Here is a 25161-nt window from a genome sequence, read left to right on the forward strand (position 1 = left end):
GTTTCTCACTTGATAAATACTTCTGACAGAGAAATACTCTTACGGTGTTCAGGAATTGCTTTTAGTAACTCTGATTTTACTCCCTGTACTGTCTGTGTGTGCAATTGTTCTTTCACAGATGGGAAGTCCTTTGGTCCGAGGCACCTACAAAGGTGAATGGTCCTCAGGCTCGGCAGTTCACCCCTTGTATCAAACAGATCAACTTTCCCACAAACTTAATCCGACTGGAAGTGAACAGCTCTCTTCTGGACTATTACACAGAATTGGATGCAGTTGTGCTACACGGGGTGAAAGAGAGACCTGTGCTCTCACTTAAGACTTCCATGATTGATATGAATGATATTGATGAAGATGAGGATGAAGAGAAGTACAGCTGTGGAATGGACAATGTTAATAAACAGTTCAGCATTGTTGCCCTCAGGGAATGGCCGACTAATGGATATTTTGATAAACTGCCTTATGAGGTAAGGAAAGCAGTTTTATATTTAATGCATTTGTCTTGATCGTGAAGGGTGCTAAAGTGCTTGATAGGGCACTGGTCAAGAGTGTTGTTTTTATCCAGTTCCTTGCATTCTTCTGTTACTCTCCTGCAGTTATTGTATAGCTATTCCTGAATTATGGAAGTCTGTCTACTTCCAGGGATGGATATTAGGAAGCCACTTAGCTGGTATGTGAATAGTTACTGCACTTCTGTTTCTCAAGAATTGGTCCATGCACATAGATTTTACACCAGTTATTCAACCATGAATTTTTAGATCTTGAACTCAGAAGCTTCTGGCAGTTTTCCAATAGTTTTAGTCCTCATGCTTAACAAAGATTATATACGTAGGAGATATGAAAAGATCAAATAAAGATCTGGAAGTGGAAATAGTTTGTAGTAGGCTAAAACTTTATTTCCTCTATATCTGTCTTACAAAACCCCAGAACTTTGTGAAACTGCAAAAATATTTTCATATGATTATGAAATAAACTGCTTCCATCCGGCTAAGTTTTGAATCATGGTGCAGGTAAAAAGTCTTCTTTGCACTTCTGTACACTGTCTTGTTTTGGTGTTCGCTACTTTTTGTTCTATCATCAGCATAGATAACAGTTGTGACAAAACTACTCCTTTCAGATTCCCTGGCAATGGGGCAGTTGCAAGTGTGCTCAGAGTCAGTGTAGACAAGTATTTTCTTTGCTGTAATTTCCAATGTAATGAGATGATGATGTTTAATTGCTCAAAATTGTGTGTGCAGCCCAGGAAATTCTTTTTGGGGTGTAGCTGTTTATGGAGGCTAGTAGTGTAGTTAAAGAATTGAGAGATGAAATAATTAACTTCACCTCTCCTAAAATAAATTGAGCTTGCACATAGTGGAAAGGAGCTTTTACTTGCCCATGAGACTTGGGCAGAGATGTGATTGTTCCTGCTTTTTGGGGTACTGCAAGTGTGTGTTTGCTGTGGTGGCTTATCTGATGCTCAGAGTGCTCCTGCTTGAGTCAGACTTGGTTTTCAAAGCGCAGCAAAGATGGTGAGAGGTGCTGTCACTGATTGATTGCAGGGCACTTCCAGAACCTAATCAAATAATATTTTGGTTTTGTCACATGTTTTGTCTGCAAGTATGTCAGTTCAGCATGCAAAGGCCGTGGTAGGGTGACCATGTGCCCTAGTAACCTGCAGATGTTTGCTGAGCTTGGAGAGAGGAAAAGGAGAAAGAGAATGTAACAACTGTCTCCGGTCTTGGTTCTGAGTGTTTATCTTCTAAGTCATCTTCAGTTCTTGAGTTTGGTGGGTTTCTTGTTGCTGTGGTGGAATAATAAATGAGGATACTGACTTCATCCTGAGGTAGGTCTAGTGGTGGTGTTTTTTCCCCACGAGTGTTTAATAGATTTTACTTATTTTTTGGTTGGTGCTTGTGTATCAGTACTTAAGTAGAGAAACTGCTTTGCATGTGCAAAGGTGCAGTTGATTCCAGAACATCTTAAAAGCATGTGTTTGAAGGTTTGAGAATGTGTTGATTTTAGTAGTTCAAATAAATAAATTGTAGAGAAAATTTGATTTAAATCTAGGAAGTTTTGTTTGAAAATGCTGGATAAATTGATTCATAGTATCATAGACTGTCAGAGAGCTTGATTAATATCTTTTCTGTTCCATGTGATTATACATATTAAGATTACAATTTAGGTAATATTTGTGCGGTCCTGTTAACTCCTATGAACTTCTACCTTCATGTACTTTATTATGCTTTTCTGCTTTCCTGTTTGTGTACCTGCTTTCTTTTTATCCATTTTTTAACAAGTTGGGTTTCATGAATGCATTTATATGGTCTATTAATACCAAGCACGTTTTTTTCTTCTGCTTTGATTTAAAGAAACTGAAAATATAGGTGGAATGATTATCAGAAAACTACAAAGGACTATTTCTGGACTGGTTTTGTGACAGCAGAAATCCCAGTCTCCTACTTTCTTGGTCTGGATGGAAGGCCTGGATATCAGAACAACAAAAATGGTGTACTTTGTAGTATGACAGTCTTTTATCCGATCAGATATGGGAACAGTACTGTCTGTGCTGTCTTCAAGACTGACAAGTGTCAGATTTTTCTGGAAGTGTTCAAACCTTGTAGTGATGAAGTAAGGCAACTGCTGACTCCTTCCAGTTTTGATTGATACATTAAATTAAAAATTCCATCTTTTTATTCCTGTTGATTGTGAATGTGTAGCTGTTCTAAGTCTTCATACCTCTGCCTATTCGTTATTTGAGCTATTTCAGACTTTCTCATACTACCCTCCATAATTCACAAAGTACACAGGCTGAGTGGTCTTCAATGCTAATCTTAGAATAGGCAGCAGTTCCTCCAGCCTTTGTTTTGCCTTTGTTGTCTTTCTGAAACTTCCATAGACGATTCTTTTGTAGACTGTGTTGTTCCTCGAAATGACATTAGGAATGATTTGCCACAGTATGAGCAGCAAAACAAACCACTGGAAGAGTCTAGATTGCAAAAGAGAAAAATGCTCTACTCCTGTGGCACAGACTTCCTTAGAAGAAAGTGTGAAATCTTGGATGAACTAGGTGAGAGAATTTTCCTACCCTACTCATGGACAGTGTTAACCAGCCCTTAGTAGCTGTGAAGTAATTGTACTGTCATCTGTTCTCTGGAATTACCTTAAAGTTGATGAAGGAGTTTCTGGCAGACACTTCATGTTCTTGTCTGTCTTCCCAGTTATCTTTGACTGACTTGTGCTGCTTGTAAGGAGAAGTAGTCAGGCTTTAGTCTTAGTTGGTTTACTTTTTTTTTACTCTGAAAGCCCGAACAAATTAAAAGCCTTTGAGAAAGATGAGGAATACCTGCCACAGCATACCTGTTGTGCAGTTTGAGGCTCACCAAGATGTGCCAGGTACCAAGAACCTATCTTTAGTTCTCCAGAGAGGAGAGTCAGGAGAAATCCTGCATGCTGCAGTCCAAAAGGTATTTTTTAATATAAAAATTTGTATTAAAAATATAAATGACATCTTTGTCATTCCTTGAAGCCAGTTTTTCCTAAAGCTGCCTTACAAGATTTGTGAGTTGTTCATGTCTACTGGGGAAGTGAATTTCACTGCTATATGTGGATTTGGCACCTGTGTTCCAGGAAGATGAGTCTTGAATGTAAGATTTGCAGCCCTTAAATGAACCTTAGATAGAAGAGTTGGAGTGATAAGCAGGAGCATTTCTTGAGTTGTACACTTTTTTTCCCCTCAACAAGTAATCTTCTTCCATCTTTCCAGAACAAATACTTGTAGGCTTTCAGATGTCTTTACAGCTAATAACCATATGGCACAAGATTCCCTTCAGTTAATGGCAAAATATACTGCTAGTTGCTGTAGCAGTCTAGGCTCAGGAGTACTGACACATGGAGATCTCTCTACCTTTAGTCCTCCTAGAGTCTCAATTATTTGATTGTGCGGTCTGTCAGCAAGATCCTTTTCTGTTCTTTGAATCAAGAAGAGGCTTAAAATCTTCATAACCTTTCATTGTTGAGGTGATCACAACCTATAGCCTGGTGATGTAAAGCCTACTCTGCCAAAGCATGTTATGTGAGTAAAGAAAAGAGAGACATAAATGGTTGTGTTTCTGAAACAGTTGCAAGATCCACTTCTCCTGTGTTCACATGCCTTATTAAAATTTTTTTGTATTTGCTGGTGCAAGCTATAGGATCATGGAACTGTGTTTTCTTAAACTAGGTTGAGGAATGTCAAAAGCCCTAGAATACCAGTCTCCTTGCCTTCTCCCTTTACCTTTTTGTGTACATACCCTTTGTCCTTTATCTGAGCATATCTTAGTATAATTCTCATTAATCAGAGTCCAAGCTGTAGACTAGTTGCAGAATGAAAAAATTGCCAGTCATTCATTTGCACTCTGAATGAGTGATTTTCATGGGCCAATGTATTTTCATATTGGAGAGACTCACACTTGAAGAACTGAAAGGAAATTTGTAGGGTGTGCAGACATTCTAGGTTTAACCAGCATCCAAGCATTATTTTTTATCAAATCTTATTGTGTGTTACTGTGCTTTAGCCACAGAAAGGATTTTATTTACTACAGAGTTATTGCTTGCTCTAATTCAGAAACAAGCTTTTAAAAAGCTGGAGAAACTTTAAGGTAGGTAAAGCTTTTAAGAAGCTACACTACTGGTAAAGTTCTAACCCATGTATTGAAGAGTGTGGTGGAGCATGTAAGCTTCCATCTGAGTTTATAAGCCAACGTTGAAGTGGATGACATGTCTGTTTTTTTAAGATGTTATAATTTTCAATTGATAATTCAAAATGTATGCATATATATGAGATCCTGCAATTAGGGGCTATGATGGTAAACACAGATATGAATCAGGGTCTTCTGTGTGCTCAAAAAGCACACAGTGAGCTTGTATACTGCTGTTTGTTGAATTGTTGTGGAGAATTTTGATTTGGAAACTTCCAGGTTTTGGAGGTTTTCACTGTAGTCAGTGTTGATCTCACCACATCTCTAAAGCTGACACGTGTCACGTTTGCCCTGGAAATGGGAAGTACTTTTGGTCCATTAGAGCCTAAAAAGGTCACCAGTGTTGTAGAAAATATATTTTGCTTTCCCATTTATACTCCTTTGTATTGTTTTTCCAATAATCTTCACTTTTACTGATAGATTTATAAGAAAGTGTGAAGCAATCATGGTTGCCATAAGTTTTCGTAAATGCAGCGTAGAAACAATTGTTTGTGAGAAACTGTTAGGAAATTAGTTTTCAAAGCAGATACTCAGTACTGCAGCATTTTTGGAATCTCCATGAAGATGGCATGGCACTGTATGGCCCATCATGTCACACACTCATTACGGTATCAAATTGTACTTTATGCAAGGATACACATATATAAAAAGTGAATTTCTGGCAGACTCCAGACTAACAGTGATTAATGGTTATTGGAACCTGTTACCTGTTTTTAATCAAAAGCCAGAAAAAAAGTACTTTATATCTTAATGTTGTCGTAGTGACATTTCATTCTATTTTTCATTCTAGATGTTATGAAGTAGCATAATTTCAGTAAAAAAAATAAAGGGGGATTATTTTTTTCTGGTTAAGACATTCATGTGGTAAGAGATTTCATTTTTAGTGAGGAGTAGTCACAGCCTACTGTATGTTATGAAACACTGATTGAAAACAGTATAAAGGGACATTGCTGAGGCACTTATAGTTTCATTCACCATTATCTTTTGGTAGCTCAGAAACTACCAAATATTTTTTTTTGCTGTGGAACAATACTGGTGTTACTTTGTTTTTATCAGACATTAGTATGCCACTTTAGGTGGCATCATAAATTTAGCCAACTGTGCAGCCTTCGCTGAGCTCTCTGCTCTAGAAAACTTACTAAATAAGAATGGGAAAAGACATTTAGGAAATAGATGTTTAGGTGGTTTATGAAGTGTTGAACAGCTGAAAGATTGCAAAATAATTTGAAGCTGTCTTTCAGAATACTGAAAATTAAAGGGAGTTGATGTTATTAGGAAATAGGTGTATGTTTAGGTATTTGCTATTAGAATGACAAGCAAAACTGTTGAGTAGCTTTTAAACAGAAGTTTTGGTTTGACTCAAGTAAAAAGAAAGATATCAACTTGGCATTATATCTGTGTTAGCTCCCAGTTAGTTTGTTCTCTCTCTAAATGTCAGTTGGGAGCAAACCTTGTTGATTACAATATATTAACTGCAGTTATTGTATATACCTGTGTGTGTGTATATATATATTTAGTATGTGCATATATATTTAGGATGTGCTGCCTTGAAATGTCTGTGCAGGTCATCGGCATCAAACTGAGGTGAGGCAAAGAGGCAACAACCCACAGAGGCAAAAAGTCTGGGCTGTTTTTAGGGGGGTAGGAGCAGCATGAAGGAGAGAAGAGAGGGAAGGCTTGAAAACCAAACTTGGGAGAAACTGGAGTATTGCAAACCCTGTGTTTTGGCATTGAAGCTGAAGTTAAATTTTTTGAAGAGTTGTAGATGATGTTTGAAATCCAAATACTAAATCTGGAGCTGAGTAGGAAGTAACATTTCTCATTTTGCAGGAAGTTGGATTGTTTTCTTATTTCTTCTCTTCCAAAAAATGAAGGGGGGAGGAGGGGAGGTGGAAGCTAGCTGCATAATAAACTGGTACGTTGGAAGCACAATCTGCTTGGATCTCACAAAAAGCTTCATTTTCATTTTATGTCAAGCATTTTGTTCTGTTTTTTGGCGGTTTTGTCTTATAAATCCTTACAAGACGTTACAATGAAACATGTTATTCTGAAAGAGCCACAGGACTCTGTTCAGTTTAAGTTGTTTTGTGTGTGGGGATGTTAGTTATTTATACAAGTTATTGTTTCCCACCTTGCTTGAAAACACTTGGTCAAGTGTATTATATGAGTTGAGTGCAGGTACTTACAGCTGTTACAGACAGCACTGGTAAATTAAACATTGATCTTTTCATGTTCCAACTGCACTTTCTTTCATTTTCTAAGCTAAAGCATATTTTTTTTTAGTATTTTTGTTTTTTCCTAAAGTAAGTATTTATGTGTCTGTTGTGTTGGTCTTCCTTTATAAAGAAAAACAGAGCCGGATATGAACTGGGGTATATTTCTTCATTTCTGAGTGTAAGGAGGGCCATTATGAAAACTTAGATAGTGATGCTAGTCAGAAGGGCTGGTGATTATTCTGAAGCTGAAATGATACATTCTGGTAAAGGGATTTTGCCTTTCAGATTTCACTCTGGCATAGAGCAAAAACAGTCTCAAAGTATTGCAGCAAGAAAGAGATTACTTCTTAAAAGAAGATCTGAATATGTTTAATTTTTTACCAAGTTGTGTAGTCCAGCATGGATGGGAGAGGATATAAGGTAGAAGACAAAACACTGAATTTTAAAACAGGAAGCAGACAAATAAACCTGAAATCAGTTCAGGGTGTGGGGAAACTGAGACATGGTACTCTTTTTCCATGTACTGTGCAAATATGCTACCATCTTAAAACACAAAGCCAGAGAAGAAGGAGGATGCCAACTAATGTTCTGATCAATGGCAGTGCAGGCACTGTGAAGGAAAATATGTAAACATAGTGTTTACATATATATCACTGTTTAAATTAGCATGGGTAAAGAAACTTCTAATTTGAAACCCTCCTGTCACTTTCATATGCTGATCTCCTTTTGCTTTCTTGTTTAATGTGTTGTCAATTTGAGAAGGCAGCACAGTTCTCTTTAATAGTTGATCAATCGTTTATTCGAGAAGTTACTTTTAAGTAAAAGGATTTACTTTTCTTTGAAGTTAGAGCATCTTTTATTATTCCTTTGCAGTTTTCCCTTTAACATGTCAAGTGCTTTATGACCCTCTGTGACTTTTTTTCTGTTTTTAATATAGCTCATCCAGTTGATTTTGAGTCACCTCACAGTACCAGACCTGTGTAGACTAGCGCAAACTTGTAAGCTACTATATCAACATTGCTGTGATCCTCTACAATACATTCATCTCAGTTTACAACCTTACTGGGCAAGAATTAATGACACATCCCTGGAATACCTACAGTCTCGCTGCACTCTCATCCAGTGGCTGAATTTATCTTGGACTGGAAACAGGGGAGCCATCTCTGTTTCTGGATTCAGCAGGTCAGTGCTAAATGTATAGAAGTATTTTGACAAGCTCTGTTTGCAGAGCTGCTCCATAATAGTTTCACTAAGTATTTGAAACCTTAGATGACAAGAAATGTCTTTGGTTTACTCTAAAGGGTGTGATTATTATGTTGTAGGAAAAAACAACAGCTAAGACAGTAAGAGATGCTAGATATAGCAACAGAAGCCTATTTGAATATGTAGAGTCTGCATGTGCCAAACTGCCTGTGACTGAAAGGCTTCTTCCAGGGGGAGCAGTGCTTTGCCTTCTGGGCTTCTAAAAGACTCCACTAGACCAAAGCTGTCAAAAGTCCACAGGAAGAAAATGTTTGTGGTTGTTCTTTGTACAGATGAGTCATCAGTAGGACTGTATTAGAATGGCTGCAGCAATTAACTGATTACAGTACCTGCTTACAGGGTATAGGCCTTAAGTAATCACTGAAGTGTAATGCACATGCAAATATTTTCATGAAAATGATTGAAAACATTAGTCCTGTTGGGAGACAGGGAGTTTGCATGTGCATCTTGCACTGAACTGAAAATATAACTGTGCTGCAGATCATTGAAAAAGCAGATTTGCAGGGAGTCATCTCTGTATGTGTGTTCTCTGCTTTCTTAACATAATGTCTTGCTTCTTTATTAATTTGCATTAGTTAAAGAGCATCTATCAGTGCATTTCATTTAAACAAAAATTGTTACTTTAACGAACAGGTAGTCAGCAAAGGCAGGTGAAAGCAGAACTTGACTGGTAACAAACAGAAATGTTTATTAAACCTTAAAAAAAATTCTTAACTCTGATTTGTTTTCTGAATTAAAAACTGAAATCAAGTATTTAAACATTTTATTTCCTTTGGTGTCTGGGTTCTTTGCCTGGGAAAGTAAAATAATTTTAAGAATTACTTTGTCCAGTTGAGAATGTTGCTTCTTTTTTTTACTGAGCTTCCACTATAATCCAGAAGACCTGTACTCTTTGGTGCTCGTTGGTATAAAAAGGAGATAGACATGACTGAGTTGTTGAATGGGTTGCAGACATTTTTCCTAGATTTGGATTTAATGTTAGATACATCATGCAGAGGATAAATATACAAGCTTTATTTGAGAATTTGACTCTGCAATAATGAAGTGCCTGCTCCCTGATGCCCTGCTAATACATCTTGCCTTTTGAAATCTTAAGAGTATGTGCATCTTCGTGGCATTTTAAAAAAATTTTCATTATTTTTTTGAACATGCAGTACTGCTAATTTTTTTTTGTAATATTGAAAGAAATGGACATCCAAATTCAGAGAATTATAAACGTTGAAGTTCTGATATTTCTGACTTCCAGTTGATTGAAAATGGCTTTATTGCTAATGACTTTTTTATTCAGTACTGAACTTAATAACAACAGTTAGGTGTAGACAGCATTTCTAAAATACTAAATATTTATTGTTTGACTATTAATAATTTGTGAATAAACATAGTCAACTCATTAATTATAATGGATGATATAACATGGTGGAAAAATGTTCTTGGACATTGATACAATTGTGAAGTCATCTGTATTTCTAGGAAGAAGTGTTTCTTGGAAGAAATACATGCAGTCTGGGAATGGGAAATGCAGTTCAGTTGTACATCTTTGAAACAAATTCGTAAGCTAAATAATTTGCAGCTTTGACTTATGTGCTGAATTTTCACTTTTGAATCAAAAATCCTCCACTGTAATTAGGTCTGGTTTTGAAAATTTTCTTTTTCCTAATTTAGAAGTAATTTTGCAACTCTTTATTCTCTAGTAAATTTTTCCTGTAAACTTTTCAAACACAAATTTTCCTTTCAATGTTCTTCATCAGCATGTTGGTTGAATTTGCTGGCCTTGAGGAAAAGAAAATTTGCTGCTTATTTTCTCTTGAAGTATCTATTAGTACAGGAGACTTATTAGAACAACACTTGCTTTTTCAAAAACATTAATGTAATCTCTTTCAAGTAAGTAGCTTTCAAATAAAAGAAACTGTTCCTTGAAGGAGAAATCTGTAATGTTTTAGTTCTATTGTCCTGGATGTTGTTAAGATACCACCACCATGTGGATGTTGCAGTATCCAGGGCACATAGTAATGATGAACTCCCACAGTTTTCCTTTTGAACTCCTAGATATTCCTCATCCAGCCTGACTTGTAGGAAATACTATGGAAAATGGAGTTTCCAAGTAATGGAGGTACTTTGACTTTCCTAGGAATTCTTTTTCACACTTAAATTTTATTTCCAGTTTATTCTTGAGAATATGAGTGTCAGAAAAGAGGTTCTCAGTTGCTGGGGAAGTGCATTGCTGCTTTTATCAGTTACCTGCTGATGTTAGCTTCTAGTAAAAACTTAATCAGATTTTCAGACTGTAACTGTCACTTGCAGAAATTAAATGCTTGTGTATTGCTGTGTCTCTGTACATGTCAGTAGAAGACATGTACCACTACATTTATTTCTGTAAAATGTTCTCTTGCTGCCCACTGTGTGAATGCTTCTGAATCAGTTTATTGGTTTCTCTTTATCCTGCTGTCTTTGGCCCTCCCTCTGGCTTTGGTGTGCTCTATTTCTTTCTCAAAGGAAATGATTAAATAAGGCAGTGAAGGATGCCTATAGAGTACCAAGCTACATCTTGTATTTTGGATTTAACTGGTGAAATAGTCTTCTTGCAACTTGAGGTTGAGATGAAATGAGCCTAAATTGCTTGTTCCAGTACTTCAGGTTTATACATTTTGTGACAACTTGCTGCAAAAGTGACAAGGAGTAGCTGTCAAGCCTGCTAGCTGGAGGTGCAGAGAATTCTGCCTGGAAGTTTTAACAGTTTGAAGGACTCCTTTATGCTGTTTTTAAAAGGCCAACCCATATTTTTCAGTTCAAGGAGAAAAAACATTATTTACTAAATTAAATTTGTAGGTAACTTCACAAATATCTTGCAGTATTGCTGCAAATATGCTGCAGTATTGAAAAGGCAACATGCTAAAACCAAGATAACTTATCCTCATAGATAACAGTATTTCACTTTTACAGGACCTGCTTTTAATTTTTTCTTAATTTATGCACTTTTCTCAATATTTGGCATTAGAGTTGGCACTGTGGAATTCAAAACTGGTATTTTTGAATATATACTGCTTATACAACTTAGGTTATGATTTCTGCAAGGCAGGGCATGTTTAAATGCTACTCTTACTCAAATTTTATTTTGGCAAATATCTTTCAAAAATGTTTTTATCTGTGGTTTCTTATGACAGTCTTGAAAGAAGTAGCACGTGTACATTTCTGTGTTGCTTTAAAAGGTTCACATAGACATGATTGTAAGAAATAATTGAAAATACGTATTTTCTGTCAAAATGTATTAAAGTAGAAAAGTTTTTAAAGGAGTAATTTTAAGAAATGTGACTGAAGCAAATACTATATTATCATGAGGAGATAGAATGCTTCAGGCATATTAACATCCTGAGGCAAAGCTGAAGGTATTTTAACTTATTGATAACATCTGCTCCTTAGGGCTAAAAATGACTATCATCAATTTTTCATTTCAGCATAGAATTTAAACTAACTAAACTAAACTTTATCATTTAGATTGAACTAAAAGTATTTGGAAGACTGAAAGACAAATGAAGCTAGTATGTGAGCAGTCTCAAGTGTCTGGAATAAAAAGTGCCAGGGAATAAGCAAAGGCTTCACAGCAAGCGTTGTATGAGCAGCACTGCATTTCTCTTGGCATTTAGGGCAGGGGGAATTCAGGGGAATATCAGTGTGGGGGGGCTAAGACCAGTATAGGAAAAGTGAGCAAGTTGACTGGAGGTATACTAAATATGAAGATGCTAAATAAATGCTCTGAGGGCTTTAAACCACTCCAAGACAATGACAGTTTAAAAACTGAGTTTTGCATTCAGATTTCTTTGTATCTCTGATAATGTCATTATCTTTTTTTGAACTGTTTCACTATAAGTATCTGAGATATTAGGATTTTTATTCTACCATTTCATTTTGTGAAAGTGTATGAGTAGTGGTTTGTTCTCAGGTTAGACATGCAGTGTTTGCATGTCAAGCACATCCAGGAATATTTCTGTAACAATTTTGTTGTTAACATTTGAAGGCTTTAGTTGCTGTTTAATAGAGGGTATTTTGACAGTGTTTAACTTACTGAGACTTTGCTACCAGTCAAACTAGCAGAAAAGTCAGAGAAATGACTGAAACATATATCAAATACTCAGAATACATAGAGAACAGCACTAATGTGTTACTTCACAGGGATTCTCAATTTAAAAATAATGTCTGTCTCATGCTTCAATTTCCAATGTTTGTACTAAAAACCTAAGGTTGGTGTAACTGAGATGAAGTAAGTTTGTTTTGCATGTTTTTGTTGAAGTAGTTTAATTGCTGTTGAGAAAAACACAAGATCAGGGGTTTAATATTCTCCCTACTTGCATGCAGTGCTTTAAGGTTTGCTGACCAAAAAAGTGTAATACATGCTAGATTAGAAAATAATATGGTAGCAATTAGAATAGCTTAGAGGAAGGGAAAGTGCCTTCATTTTAAAAGCAAAATTACTTTCCTCAGCCTCGCTGTCCAGCATACATGCTCACAGAAGACTGAGATACGTGTCCAGAGCAATTTGTCTAGCCTGTAGCTTTACCATCCTGTGCCACCTTTGTCCTTCGTTTCCTACTCTGTGTGTCCTGAGAACCTGCACATAGATATGCTCAAGGGTCTTGATGACCTGCTCATCTGAATTCCACCAAGACACACTGCTCAGCCAGTTCTTGTATTGCCATTTGTTCTTTCTTGGGCTTCTACACCCTATATACCCATTTGTTCTCCAGTCATAGTAATGTGAACACTTGCACTAAAATGATCTGTAATAGGTGGTCCTGAAGGGAGAAACATCACTCTGAATATAAAAATATCTGAACATAACTTTAAGAGATATATTAAAATATAATTCTGGAAGACACTGGATTAAACACAAGACTAACTGCAAGACAGGTTGGGATTCTGAAATCTCTGGCAAGTTTGTGCAAGGAATCATCTAGATAGAACTACAGGAAGAACGAGAAGACCTCAGGATCTTAGAAATTAAATGAGGAAGAATAAAATCCAAGTGGGTTTCTTTGACATTTTTCTTGTCTGCTGGCAGGCTCTGTAAAGCAGGAGACATGAGTAGCTGGAATGAGTGTGTGATTTGGCTTGAAGCAAACTGAAGTGGTTCGTTTCAGGAAGTACTGGTTCTAGGAGGAGGACACCAAGCAAGGAAAGCTAGGCAAATGAGGCTGTGTTCTATCTGTCAAGTAATGGAGGTAACATCCCTTACTTGCCTGCTAGCATAAGGTAACACATAAGGGAAAGTGCTAAAGACCAAAAAATCTTCCTAACCTTATGTTGTTCAGAAATGGAAGTTGCTTCCTCCCCTCTCGCTCTTGGACACCAAATTCAGTGGTTTTTATGTCAGTGACTACACAATGAGTACCCAAGATTTTAATTGAAAATAGATTAGCATGATTTAAACCTGTTGGATTAATTGTACTAGAGGAATATAAAACTAGGCAGTTGGATAGTGAGGCTGAGGAAAGGAATTATGCTTTTAAAATGTGTTTAGGAAAGATGACTAGATGAGAGAGAACTGGACTGTGATCTCTGCTTGTTTCAGTAAGTTTGAACCATGGGATATCAAGTGAATATCGTTATGCTGGCATGAGGTGTAGATTTTAGATCCAGTGCAGTTCCATTAGAAACCATTGGAGCCAAAGTGATGTGTTCAGGACCCTAGTAAGCATATATCTAAAGGTATTTTGAGAATTTTGTTTGGGAGGTCTTATGCAGCCAGTTCTGACATGAAGGTGGCATCTCTTGTTCCTTGAAATTTTAATTTTGGATCTTCTTTGGCTCACGGGATATGCTTGTGATACAGACATGACTTACAAGATTGGAAGTTGTTGAAAGACTAAATGACCCTCTGATCCATCATGATGGGTTTAACATCAGCAGAGCAAATAGTGTCCCAACTGCTGATAGATAGATTTCATGTTTCAGAATGCTTACTTCCCAAAAGCTGAAGGGGGGAAGTAAATGAGCAGCAGTACATGAGAGCAGACAGAAGGTAATGGAAAGTGAAATTGCTTTTTTATTTAAAGCAAAACAAAACAGAAAGCCCAAACCAAACAAAAACCAACTATCCCTCCCCCAAAACAAAACAAAAAAAACAGCAACCGAAAAACCCGAGGAAATACTGCAGCCTAGAATGAGGATAAACTTGGAGGAAAAGGCCCAATCCAGTGTCTAGCAAAAGAAATGTACATGTTCACATTATTCTAGGGTGTTTAGTTAGTCCTGTTTCATAACAAACATCAAGGAATGAAGGGGAGTAACATCAGAAGTTGTGTATATAAAACATAGATAATAAAAGTAAAACTAAAGGGATAGATGACTGCAGAAAGGAGCAAAGACTAAAAAGAGGAACCAGTCAATCCTCAGTGATTAAAGGAGAAGCATGTAAAGAAATGTTGATTTGGGTAGAAGGTGCATTTTTGGGGATTGTTTTCAAGTGAGCTAAGTTAGAGCTGGGCATTCAGTGTCTGTTAAGTCTCAGAAGTATGAAGGTTATGCCATATTTATTCTGAAAGCATGAGGAACAGTTTTCTACCTTGCTATATAGCTTTGGAGATCCATGTAGAAAGATAAAAAACTGTCCTGAGCAGCTTGTCAAGTACAAAGATTGGGGTGCCTTGATTATTCAGAGAACTCTGCAGTTCTCACTAATGTTCTCTAACCTGTGCTGGTTGGTGACTTCCTCAGATTCCTCCTCCTGTTTCTGTTCATGTCTTTGTGCCTGTCAGCTTGTTCTTGTACCCTCCTGCATGTCCCTCATCCCCTTTGCCTTTTTGTTTAATGTCTCCTAAATAACCTTTTCCAAAAAGACAGGGAAGCCATGAAGTGCAATGCTCACTGGTATTTCTGTGTTTGTTCTGCCTGTGTGTTTCAAGAGTAATGTATTTAAATAAAATGCTATGAGGGTAATAGCTCTTCAGTCTGGTGAGCCTGGAGTTCTTCTCCAACTCTAGGGGTTTCACTGTGTGTTTCCCTGACCTGGTAATGTTGCCTTCTCTTAGTCCTAGAAGGAGAAAAGCATTGATCTGTTCCAACATTTATAACAGCCAAGCCCTGTTAAATTTTATAGCAGTTAACCTAACATCCATTATTATAATGCAGTAATTAATAAAATATTTATCCACTATCAAAATAAAATCTAGAGGCATAATAAGTGGTGATTGACAAAGCTTTGTGGAAAATACCAGCATTCAAATAAACCTGATCATTTGTTGAGGAAAGAAGCTGTGTGAATGTATTGTTAAAACACTCAGTAAATAGAGGAATTGGTTAATTGGTAATCAGCAGTGAATCCATACGTCTCTGCTCTGATTTCTAGGGCATCTGCATCCTGTGTTTCTCCACACTAGTGTTGAACTTTGTTGCTAGTCTAAACTAGCAGTTTAAAGTTTAAATACTTGATGTTAGTTGCGAATTGTGGAATTTTAGCTCTGACACTCTCATAAGAAGGGTTACCAGTCTGGGTGGATTCACTATGCTTAATATGAAAACAGCAAATAAGTGTTTGGTGTTTAATTATAAAGAGGGACTTCAGAATTAGGCAAAAATAGTGGAAGAGTAGATTTGAAGACCATACTTGGCAGAACCCCTGTGGTGCTGGGGTTTGTCTCCCCTTTCACGTCTCAGACCCTCTCTTTGTTTCTGTTTGCATAGGCTCATAGAAATGTTGGATATTAGGGACCTCTGAAGGTTGTCTACTCCCAAGTTCCTACTTGAAGTGTCAGTGTCCCCAGTGCTAGAGCAGGTCAGTCAAGGTTTCAGGTGATTCTTGGAAACCTCCAGGGATGCAGATGCCACCCTGGGATCTCCTTTCCCCTCCCTGTTTAAGGCTGTGTAATGTACCAGATGAAAGGAATAAAGAAAGTTGATAATGAATGACAAGCATGACTGGAGTAAGTAATGAAAAAAATAAGGAAAGGAGAAGGTTTGTAAACTTGGATCTTGAAAGGTGGACTTCATGTCCTGTGCTAGTATTTGTGTCATTGAGGAATGCCTCCCTTACTGTGTTTGCTTTTAAGACCAGCAGCTATTTTGTCCTAAGTGTTGTCAGGAGCAAAGTCTTAGAAGACTAACACCAGTTTCATTGTAGCAATAGGAGTTTGTGCAAGCAGGAGCCTCTTGTCTCTCTGGCATTTCTATCAATTTGTATCAGGACACCCGAGAAGTAATTCTAACTTGGTAGTGAAAGTGTCAGAACCTAAAACTGCTGTGTCTGCATGAAGGTTTTTGTAGGATAGAACTGATAATAGAGCAGATCAGAATACTTATTTTCAGATACTAATTCATACTTTCTCACAAGTAGCTCCTTTTTTTCTAGGAAGTAACAAGGGGAACTCATTGCAGCCTGTAGGTTAGGAATTTACTTTTTTTCTACTGGAGAGATGATTACAGTATAACAAACTCAAGGCAAATATGTAGGAGTTATTTTCCTATTAAGTATCAAACTTACAAACCTAGTGATTGATTTACAGTTTCAAGGTCATATTTGCAATAAAAAGGGGCATAAGCTTACATTTTTTAAAAGCTTGGATTAGATATAATAGAACTTGACTTTCTGATGCAAGGTCCAATTCATGCTGAGACCATCAAAGTTTTGAAATTGTTTATATTTTCTAATATCTTGAATTTGTATAATTCCAGTAAAACTCATATCCTTAGGAATCTGTGTTCTATAGCTGCTAAGTGTTGATTTTGACTTCTTTGTTAATGAAGGTATTATATATTTTTCTGGCAGTCTCAGACTACTTTTTCTCAATATTTCATCCATTTAAACCTCACATTTACACTTGCAGATGTTTGTGAGGTAAAGAGAATACAAAATAACTGGTGGAAACTTAGGGATTGTTATCAAATTTGGGTTTGGGGACTGTTTAAATGCATTTCAAACATTATCTGTGTTGTACTTTGTCTCCATTGTCTCAGAGTAAATGGCAAGAAAGAAACATGTCCCAACTTTGTCAACAGAAGCAGAGTTTTCAAGAGTGATGTTAATGTAATAAAAAGCGCTCTCTGTACCTTTCTCACCCCCAGTGATTCTTTTGCAATTTGTTTTCAAGGTAGGATTGTTTTCTAAGACTGCTGAAGTGACATTAGCCTCCTTATGCTGTGTACAGCATTATATAGCTGTGTTTCTGGAAATGTAGTCAAAGATTCCTTTGTACAAATCATTGTATAATACCTAGGTTATGTACGGGATCAAGTTAATGTGATGAAACAGCCTTGACTCTCAGACTGCCTTTGTTTTTTTAATACTGCTCTCTTAACACCTAATTGATTTGGTCTCTTCTGGATTTGTACAGATTGAATTCAGAAGCAACTTATTCAGAGTGCTTATGATGAATTTACTTTAACCTAATTGTGTTTTCTGTGAGTTAAGTGAGGTGTGATTTGTAGCTGTGATCTGTAGCTTTGATCTGTAGGCTTCTCATTGTCCTGGTTTACATGCTTAAGATTTTGACAGTATTTAGACTCCTACCTGCATGCATTTTAATTTTCGCTTAAAATGTATTTTTTTGCAGGTTCTTGAAAGTTTGTGGCTCTGAATTAGTACGTCTTGAGTTGTCTTGTGGCCACTTCCTCAATGAAACATGCTTGGAGGTTATTACTGAAATGTGTCCAAATCTGCAGGAGTTAAATCTCTCATCATGTGATAAAATACCACCTCAGGCTTTCAACCACATAGCCAAAGTGGGCAGCCTAAAGCGTCTCGTTCTCTACCGAACAAAAGTGGAGGTAGGAACAAACGTTTTTGTAACTTTTGCAATTAATACTTTGAATCCTGGTAAAGTTGTCTTTTTTTTTTTTTTTCTTCATAAATTAAGAGAATTAGAATTTTGCATGTCAGTTCACCAGGGATGACTGTGGGATTGGAGCATGTCTCTTATGAGGAAAGGCTGAGGGAGCTGGGACTGTTTAGCCTGGAGAAGAGAAGGCTGAGGGGAGACCTTATTAATGCCTATAAGTACCTACGGGTAGGTGCCAAGAGGATGGAGACAGACTCTGCTCAGTAGTTCCCAGTGACAGAATGAGGGGCAATGGGCACAAGCTGAAACAGAGGAAGTTCCACTTAAATATGAGGAAAAACTTATTTATGGTGAGAGTGACAGAGCACTGGAAGAGGGTGCCCAGGGAGGTTGTGGAGTCTCCATCTCTGCAGATATTCAAGACCTACCTGGATGCAGTCCTGTGGCATGTGCTCCAGGGGATCCTGCTTTAGCAGGGGAGTTCAACTAAGATGATCTCTAGAGGTCCCTTCCAACTTTGACAAATCTGTGATTCCATGATTCAAAGGCAAATTCAGAAAATTCAAAGGTAGTTTAAAAAAACATAGGATTTTTTTATTTTAAAAATAGCTTCTGGATTTAACAAAAAATTAATAAAAAGCCTGCATGGAAGATTGGTGACTTTCACCAGCTGTTTTAAGCAGTGTAGTGAAATCATAAATATGGAAGCTTTTCTGTTCTGAAGAGTACACCAGACAGACTGTAATTGGGAAATTGTCATGTTTAGTAACTCTGTAATTCTCAACATTCTCTCCCTTAGAATGACTTGCTAATTACTAGGTTCCTACTGCCCTTGTATATTAGCAGTATTTGAGATGTGGAACACAGTTGTTGTTTTTTTTAAATACTTCTAATTTACAGTATAAAATTACTTCTTTCTGCAGTTACTCCTGTCTGAATTGGAGTTCTTACTGTGTGCTGCAACACATCTCCTGTCTAAGATGGAATCATTTTACATGCTACAGCTGATTGTTATAGTTTACGAGGTTTTATAAATGTTGTATCCCAGTAAATTCAGCAGTTTGAATTGGAACAAATTCCATTCCTTCTCACTAGCTACATCACTATATATTATAAACTTATTTCTCTGGTTTACATGGAAGCTCTAATACTCTTGTTGCAAAAGCTGCTGCTTAAGTAGATCTACAGAATGGGAGGAAAAGCTTGTTTCTTTTTTTTTTTTCTAGCTTTTGGTTCTAGGTTAGACATTTTAAGAAGAGTTTTATTGTGTGTTGCTTCTGCTTTTGGTACATGGAAGTGAGGTTATGACACTGGATTGTGTGGGGTGTTAGGCTGTACTGTAATAGAAGAACTGGCTCACACCTAACACACGTGCTTCAAAGTTAGTTGATTCTTGTCCTTTTTTTGTAAATCACATGTAGGTTTGTGTCCCAGGTCTGGCAGAGTCTCTCCAACAGTGGTTTGGTAATGCAAAGTTGTTAGGTTAGAGGGTAGCCTACCTGGGGTGACTGGCATTTGCTGTGGGGTGTGCAGGCAGTCACCATGGAACCAGTGCCCCTTAGCAATTTGTTATGTTGTGGTGGTTGCTCTGTGTATTGAAGCAAGTAGGGAAAAACTTATCCAAAATGATATTTCCAATGGATTATTCTAATTTTCTTTTTATGTATCTTACTGCCCAATTAGAGGCAGTCACTGGGATTAATGCATAGTAAAATTAGATCAAATGAGGAGTGAGACTGCCTTTTATGACTATAAAAGAGTCTGGTAATTCATTGTTAAGGGTGATCAAGGTAAACCCTTAAGTGGAATTACTGAAGAAAAAGGATATTTTTAAAAAGGGGCAACACTAAAGAGAACAGGAAAACCAAAATAGGAATGAGAACTCTAATAGACTTTTAAAGGAGAGCCACTCTGCATGTTATTTGTGATACTAGTGAGAAAAGGGTCATTTTCCTATTTCACAGTTGTCAGTTTCTGTTGAAACTTAATTCTTTTGATTGTGAATTTGGGCAGGTGATGAAATAGCATAGGATATGGGATAAATATTCTGTCCTTTTTGTCAGTATGTGATAAAGTTGTTTCTGGTTTTGCACTTTATAGAGTACAGTAGTAGTATTTTGATAAAAGAGATGATATTTTGATTAAAAAAAACAAACTCACATGTAACTGCCCAGATGTAGGAAAATACTTTTAGCCCAGGTGTAGAGAAAATGCTTTTAGCACTTGATTTTTTTTTTAATAATTTTTTTTTAACTTTTCCTTTTTATATGTTTACCATGACACTAATGGATAAATTCTGAGAAAATAGTCTGCAGAAAACTGACTGTTGGTAATGCTTTTTATTTGTTAGGTGCAGAAAAAAACAAACCTGAGCAAACCAGAAACTTAATAAATGTTACAACTTATTATGTAATCATCTGGGCAATTGTTTATGACAGTTTCTTGTTATTTTTGCTGTTTTCTTTGAGTAGGATTTGTATTTTAAAATATTCTCATAGGCTGTAATGGAAGATCCAATTTTTAAGTGAAGTTCTGACTGAAATGTGCTGTTGTGGTGTTCTGCTGCTTACTGGACTGCTATTTTGGAAGATAACTGTACCATCTGGAGAAGTTTATGGTCTTTGGTCCAAACCCTGCTGATTCTTAAGGCCACATATAATGTTATTTCCTTGACTTAAGGAGTGCAAGTTTCTGTGTACAGAATCAATTTCAAACCTCTGAATTGAACCTTCTGACACTTGAATTATTCCAGCCACTGTGTTTAAAGGAAAGGCAAGTGACTTCCAGAAACAAAAGCAAAAAACCCCAAACCAAACAAAAAAAACAAACCAACAGAATTGTCCTAAAAAAAATTTCCCTACTCTCTGCAGCTCATCTTTCCAGTGCTTTAAGTTCAATATTAAAGATTTCATGCTTAAGGGTTGTTTGATTGTGTGTATTTGTGTACATATCTATGTGTATACGAATATACATACTCAAGTACAATACATATGTATAAACAAAAAAAAAATGTAACTTGTTTTGAAGGAACATCTCAACATCTTATAAATGTCATTTCTCCTAACTCAAAACCACTATTATACTTGTGGGATTTTGGTATTTACTGATACACGACTCCTTAATATTTATTAAGTGAGCATTTTCACAGCATAATTTAAGCACTTGTTGGCATTGATACATTTGAACAATACAATGAACAATGGAGGTGTTATTGTATACAGTAATTGGCAATGCACATCTTTATGGTTACAGCATGAATATTATCTTCATTGAATGCTTATCGTGCAGTATTCCATCCCTGTAAATAATGCAGCCAAAAATGTATTTAAAGAAGCCACAGCCACAATTACAGTAGGAGGACTTGACAATCCTTGTATATAGCTGGCTGTAAATTCAAACGCAAGATTAAATACTTCATATTGTATGATGTTCTGCATTCTTTATATGATGCAAAGAAAAAGGGTTTTTAAGTTTGTATTACAATTATGATTGAAATACAAAAATAACAAAATTTAAGCAAAATTACAGTGGACAAAAGACTTTTTTGCACAAATTTTAAAGCAAGTGTTTTATTGATAAATTTTATCTTTGATACCTTTGAGCAAGAGCAAATTTGGAACTTGGGCAGCTGTAAGAGAGAATGCTGGAAATTTTAGATACCAAGAAGATGCAGAAGTACCTTAGCAGTAAATGTGACAGCTCTTTATTTTTTTATATGCTGAGCAATGAAAGCATTAATGCTGCCATAAAATTGTTCTACAGGTTTTTCAGAAATAACCTGTTGTACTTCTGAGTGCTGTTTTCTGAGGTTTTGCAGCTTGGATGAAACTTCACTGAGTTGGGTACAAATCTTCAGGATTAATAGTTGCAACAAATAGTGGGGGGAAAAAATGAAAGCCTCTAGCTGGAAAGTGGATTCTTGGAAGGAGGTTGAGCTGGTGACAAGTAATCATGCAATACAGGGCCTTGATGGTGTCTTCTGATCCCATGTCAGACTCATAGGGCTGAATTTAGTCATTTCAGCTTGTAATGTGAAGAGTGAGGGGGAAGAACAAAGGTGTAAAATAGATTTGCAGACATAAGGGAGGGGATAATTTGACCAAATGAAGCAAAACCAAAATACAGTAATTGAATTAACTGCAGAGACTATTACTTTCATTGAATTAATTCAGTAATTGCCGTGTTGCTGTGTCCCAGTCCCTGCTGTGTCCCTGGCACTGCCAAATAGCTGTAGAGAACAAAAAGGTGCCCCTGTACATCCTGAATACAAGCTTGCAAATTACACTGCATCTGTCTGTGAGGAGGCAAATATTTTGACTTTTGAAAGGCAACATCTGCACTCAGTAATAAGGTTCATTCATTTTCGTGTACCCTCGTTCTCTCTTACCTGATGCCCATAAGGGTGTTCATAGTGCATCTCTTTTGAAGCCAGTCTCATGAAGTTTAGGAGGCAAAAGTTTTATCACTGTCCAGTTCTTAATCTCAAAAATGTCCAATAATCCAAGTACATTGGGGGGTGGGCTGATTTTTACAAAAGAATATCCCAGTTGTTCCCCTTTTTATAATGTTTCTTTCCATGTTGTTTGTTCCGAGGTCATAGCTGATGGATGCTTGAGGGAGAATAAACTTCCAGTTCTACTGTCAGCTTGTACTGTGGAGGAAAAATTTTGCTACCATATTTATTTTTAATCTGCAAGTGAAAATTGTGCTAATGTCTCTATCCAGAAGGCATCATGTAAATACACTTGTGACTGTGGTAATAAAGGGCAGGGTGGGGAGATTATCCCCTTCTGCAGACATCATTTGAGGAGGTGTAAAAGAGACTGACTCCTACGTCATGTGCAGGCATTTCTGTGAAGTAAATTATTGGAGATTTTCAGTGATTACCTCAGTCTGGGCCTACATAGGTGTCTTATTCTTCCTAAAGGACATGGAGCTCCTGGAGCGAGTCCAGAGAAGGGCCACAAAGGTGATCTGAGGGCTGGAGCAGCTCTGCTATGAAGACAGGCTGAGAGAGTTGGGCCTGTTCAGTCTGGAGAAGAGGAGGATACAGAGAGACCTTATAGTGGCCTTCCAGTGCCTGAAAGGGCTACAGGAAAGCTGGGGAGGGGCTGGTTACAAGGGCTTGTAGTGAGAGGACAATAGGAAATGGCTTAAAACTGGAAGAGGGAAGATTTAGTTTAGAAATTAGGATTAAATTATTTAGTGTGAGGGTGATGAGACACTGGCTCAGATTGCCCAGGGAAGCTGTGGTTGCTCCATTCCTGGAAGTGTTCAAGGCCAGGTTGGATGGGGGCATTGAGCAAGCTGGTCTAGTGTCCCTGCCCATCCAGTGGGGTTGGAACTAGATGATCTTTGAGGTCCCTTCCAACCCAAGCCATGCTGCGATTCAAAGACAAAATAATTCTTACCTTTGCTTCCTGGGTGGGGTTTTCTGGTGTTTTGTGTGTGTGTGATTTGTTTGTTTGTTTTTTTAAATAATCCACTCTGCTCTTTTCTCAGTCTGCATAAAAGGGTAGCAGATACAAAGCCAAATCTTTGGCTCAGGGAAAACTCAAAAGATCTCCAAACTATACATGTCTTGACTACTGGGCTCAAGAACAATGTTACCTGGGTAGTCTTTGGGTAGTTTGACTGTTTCTGCTTGTCTGAGAAAGTGCAATGAAACTCCATGTTAAGGCATGCTGATCCAGAATTTAGGTGGCCTCTAAACTCCTGTTGTAAAACACTCTTTACATCTCAAGTTTGGTGTGTTACAGCTTCAGGGTGGAGTAATTGGCTTCCTCTTCTCCTTTGCTTAAGTTTTTGTATTATTACTCATCTTGCATTGCAAATCAGAGGGATGAATTGTACTGACAGATGGCTTGAAACAGGTTATTACAATGATAATCCTTCTATATGTAGTGCATACGGACTTTATGAGCTGCCATTCTCTCCTATTTTTATGTCCTTTGCCACCTGGATTCTCAGTTGACTGAAGCATGATTAATGTTGAAAAAGTACTGCAGTTTAGTACCCAAATTCCTAGTGCTTTTAAACAATTATTTGGGTTTTTCTTAATAATTGGTGAAAATAATACTGTAGGTTTTATAGGTTGTGAAAAGGCATCTGAAAATGTGGAGTCAGTGCACATAAATACAGGAAGGACTCTCTTGGAGTGACTCATTTATTAAGGTTTAATGATCCGAATGAAGCATTTGCTTAATAAGTATGTTATTTAAAATGTACTAGATATTTGCACGTTTGCTAGCTTTAAAATGTTCTCAAGTATTACCTCTTTAATAGTCACTTTTTAATGCTCTTGTGTTTAATTCCCTAGCTACCTTTTTCTTTAAAAACATGAATGAAAGTCAAGTAAGCAGGCAGTGGCTTTGTAAGACCTCTGCAAAGTTATACGTGAGGAAGGACTACTCATAGCATCTACTTTTAGGCTGCCTTTGGGAAATCAAATCTTAGAAGGCCAAGTCAGAAGCTCGTGTTCCATATATGTCAAGTGTTGGGTGTTTCTAATTGCTCCCTGGAGGCACCTAAATTAGATGTCTGAAATGGTCTTCATGAATACCCCATGCTACATTCCTCTTCTGTGTCTGCCAGCCTTTCAGTGCAAGGGAGCAGATATTTCTTCATGGTGATATGACACAGGATCATGTTCCTGCCAAGGAATATAATAAACTGAGGAAACTAAAGAAAGCATTTTACTGTCACACATTTCTGTTTTAAAAAAATATATATAAATTATACTATCCATGCCTAGTATTGTTGTAAAATAGTCAACAAATAGTCGTGACTAGTGTTCTTGTAGGAATGCAACTTACTAGCAGTAGATTATTTTGTCTCATATCTATATTGTTTGGACTTTTTGTTAGAAACTGTCATATATACTGTAGACATATACAGACTTTTGTTGTTACTATACTAATACTTAATCATCATACGGATTATGAAATCCTAATGAAGGGATGAATGTGTTAAGTATGGTGTACAGCTATTTGTGATGGGAATCGCAGACTAGACTGTGTGTGTTTCCAACTACAAAATATGGCTACAAACAAGGTAGAAGAATCTTTTTTGTATCTTAGAAACAAATAAAAACCCGTGAAGTTTCCCTTCTTGTGGAACAGAACAGCTGCCTGCTCTATGCTTTGTGAGATGCATCTGATGTTCCAGTCCAATTTCAGGCTGAGCAATGTGCGGTACTTTCTG

The 25161-nt window shown here is 37.0% G+C and overlaps 1 protein-coding gene across 1 annotated transcript in view; it reads left to right on the top strand.

Moving 5' to 3' along the window:
- FBXL4 (F-box and leucine-rich repeat protein 4) overlaps positions 1-25161 on the top strand; it is a 49896-nt gene that overhangs the window by 12642 nt on the left and 12093 nt on the right. Inside the window, exons 2-4 of the mRNA XM_010006310.1 lie at positions 119-464; positions 7869-8113; positions 17734-17947. Of these exons, the coding sequence (XP_010004612.1) occupies positions 119-464; positions 7869-8113; positions 17734-17947 (805 nt within the window). The remainder of the gene's footprint in view (positions 1-118; positions 465-7868; positions 8114-17733; positions 17948-25161) is intronic.

Source organism: Chaetura pelagica, unplaced genomic scaffold (genome assembly GCF_000747805.2).
Source record: "Chaetura pelagica isolate M959 unplaced genomic scaffold, ChaPel_1.0 scaffold399, whole genome shotgun sequence".
Taxonomy (NCBI): Eukaryota; Metazoa; Chordata; class Aves; order Apodiformes; family Apodidae; genus Chaetura; species Chaetura pelagica.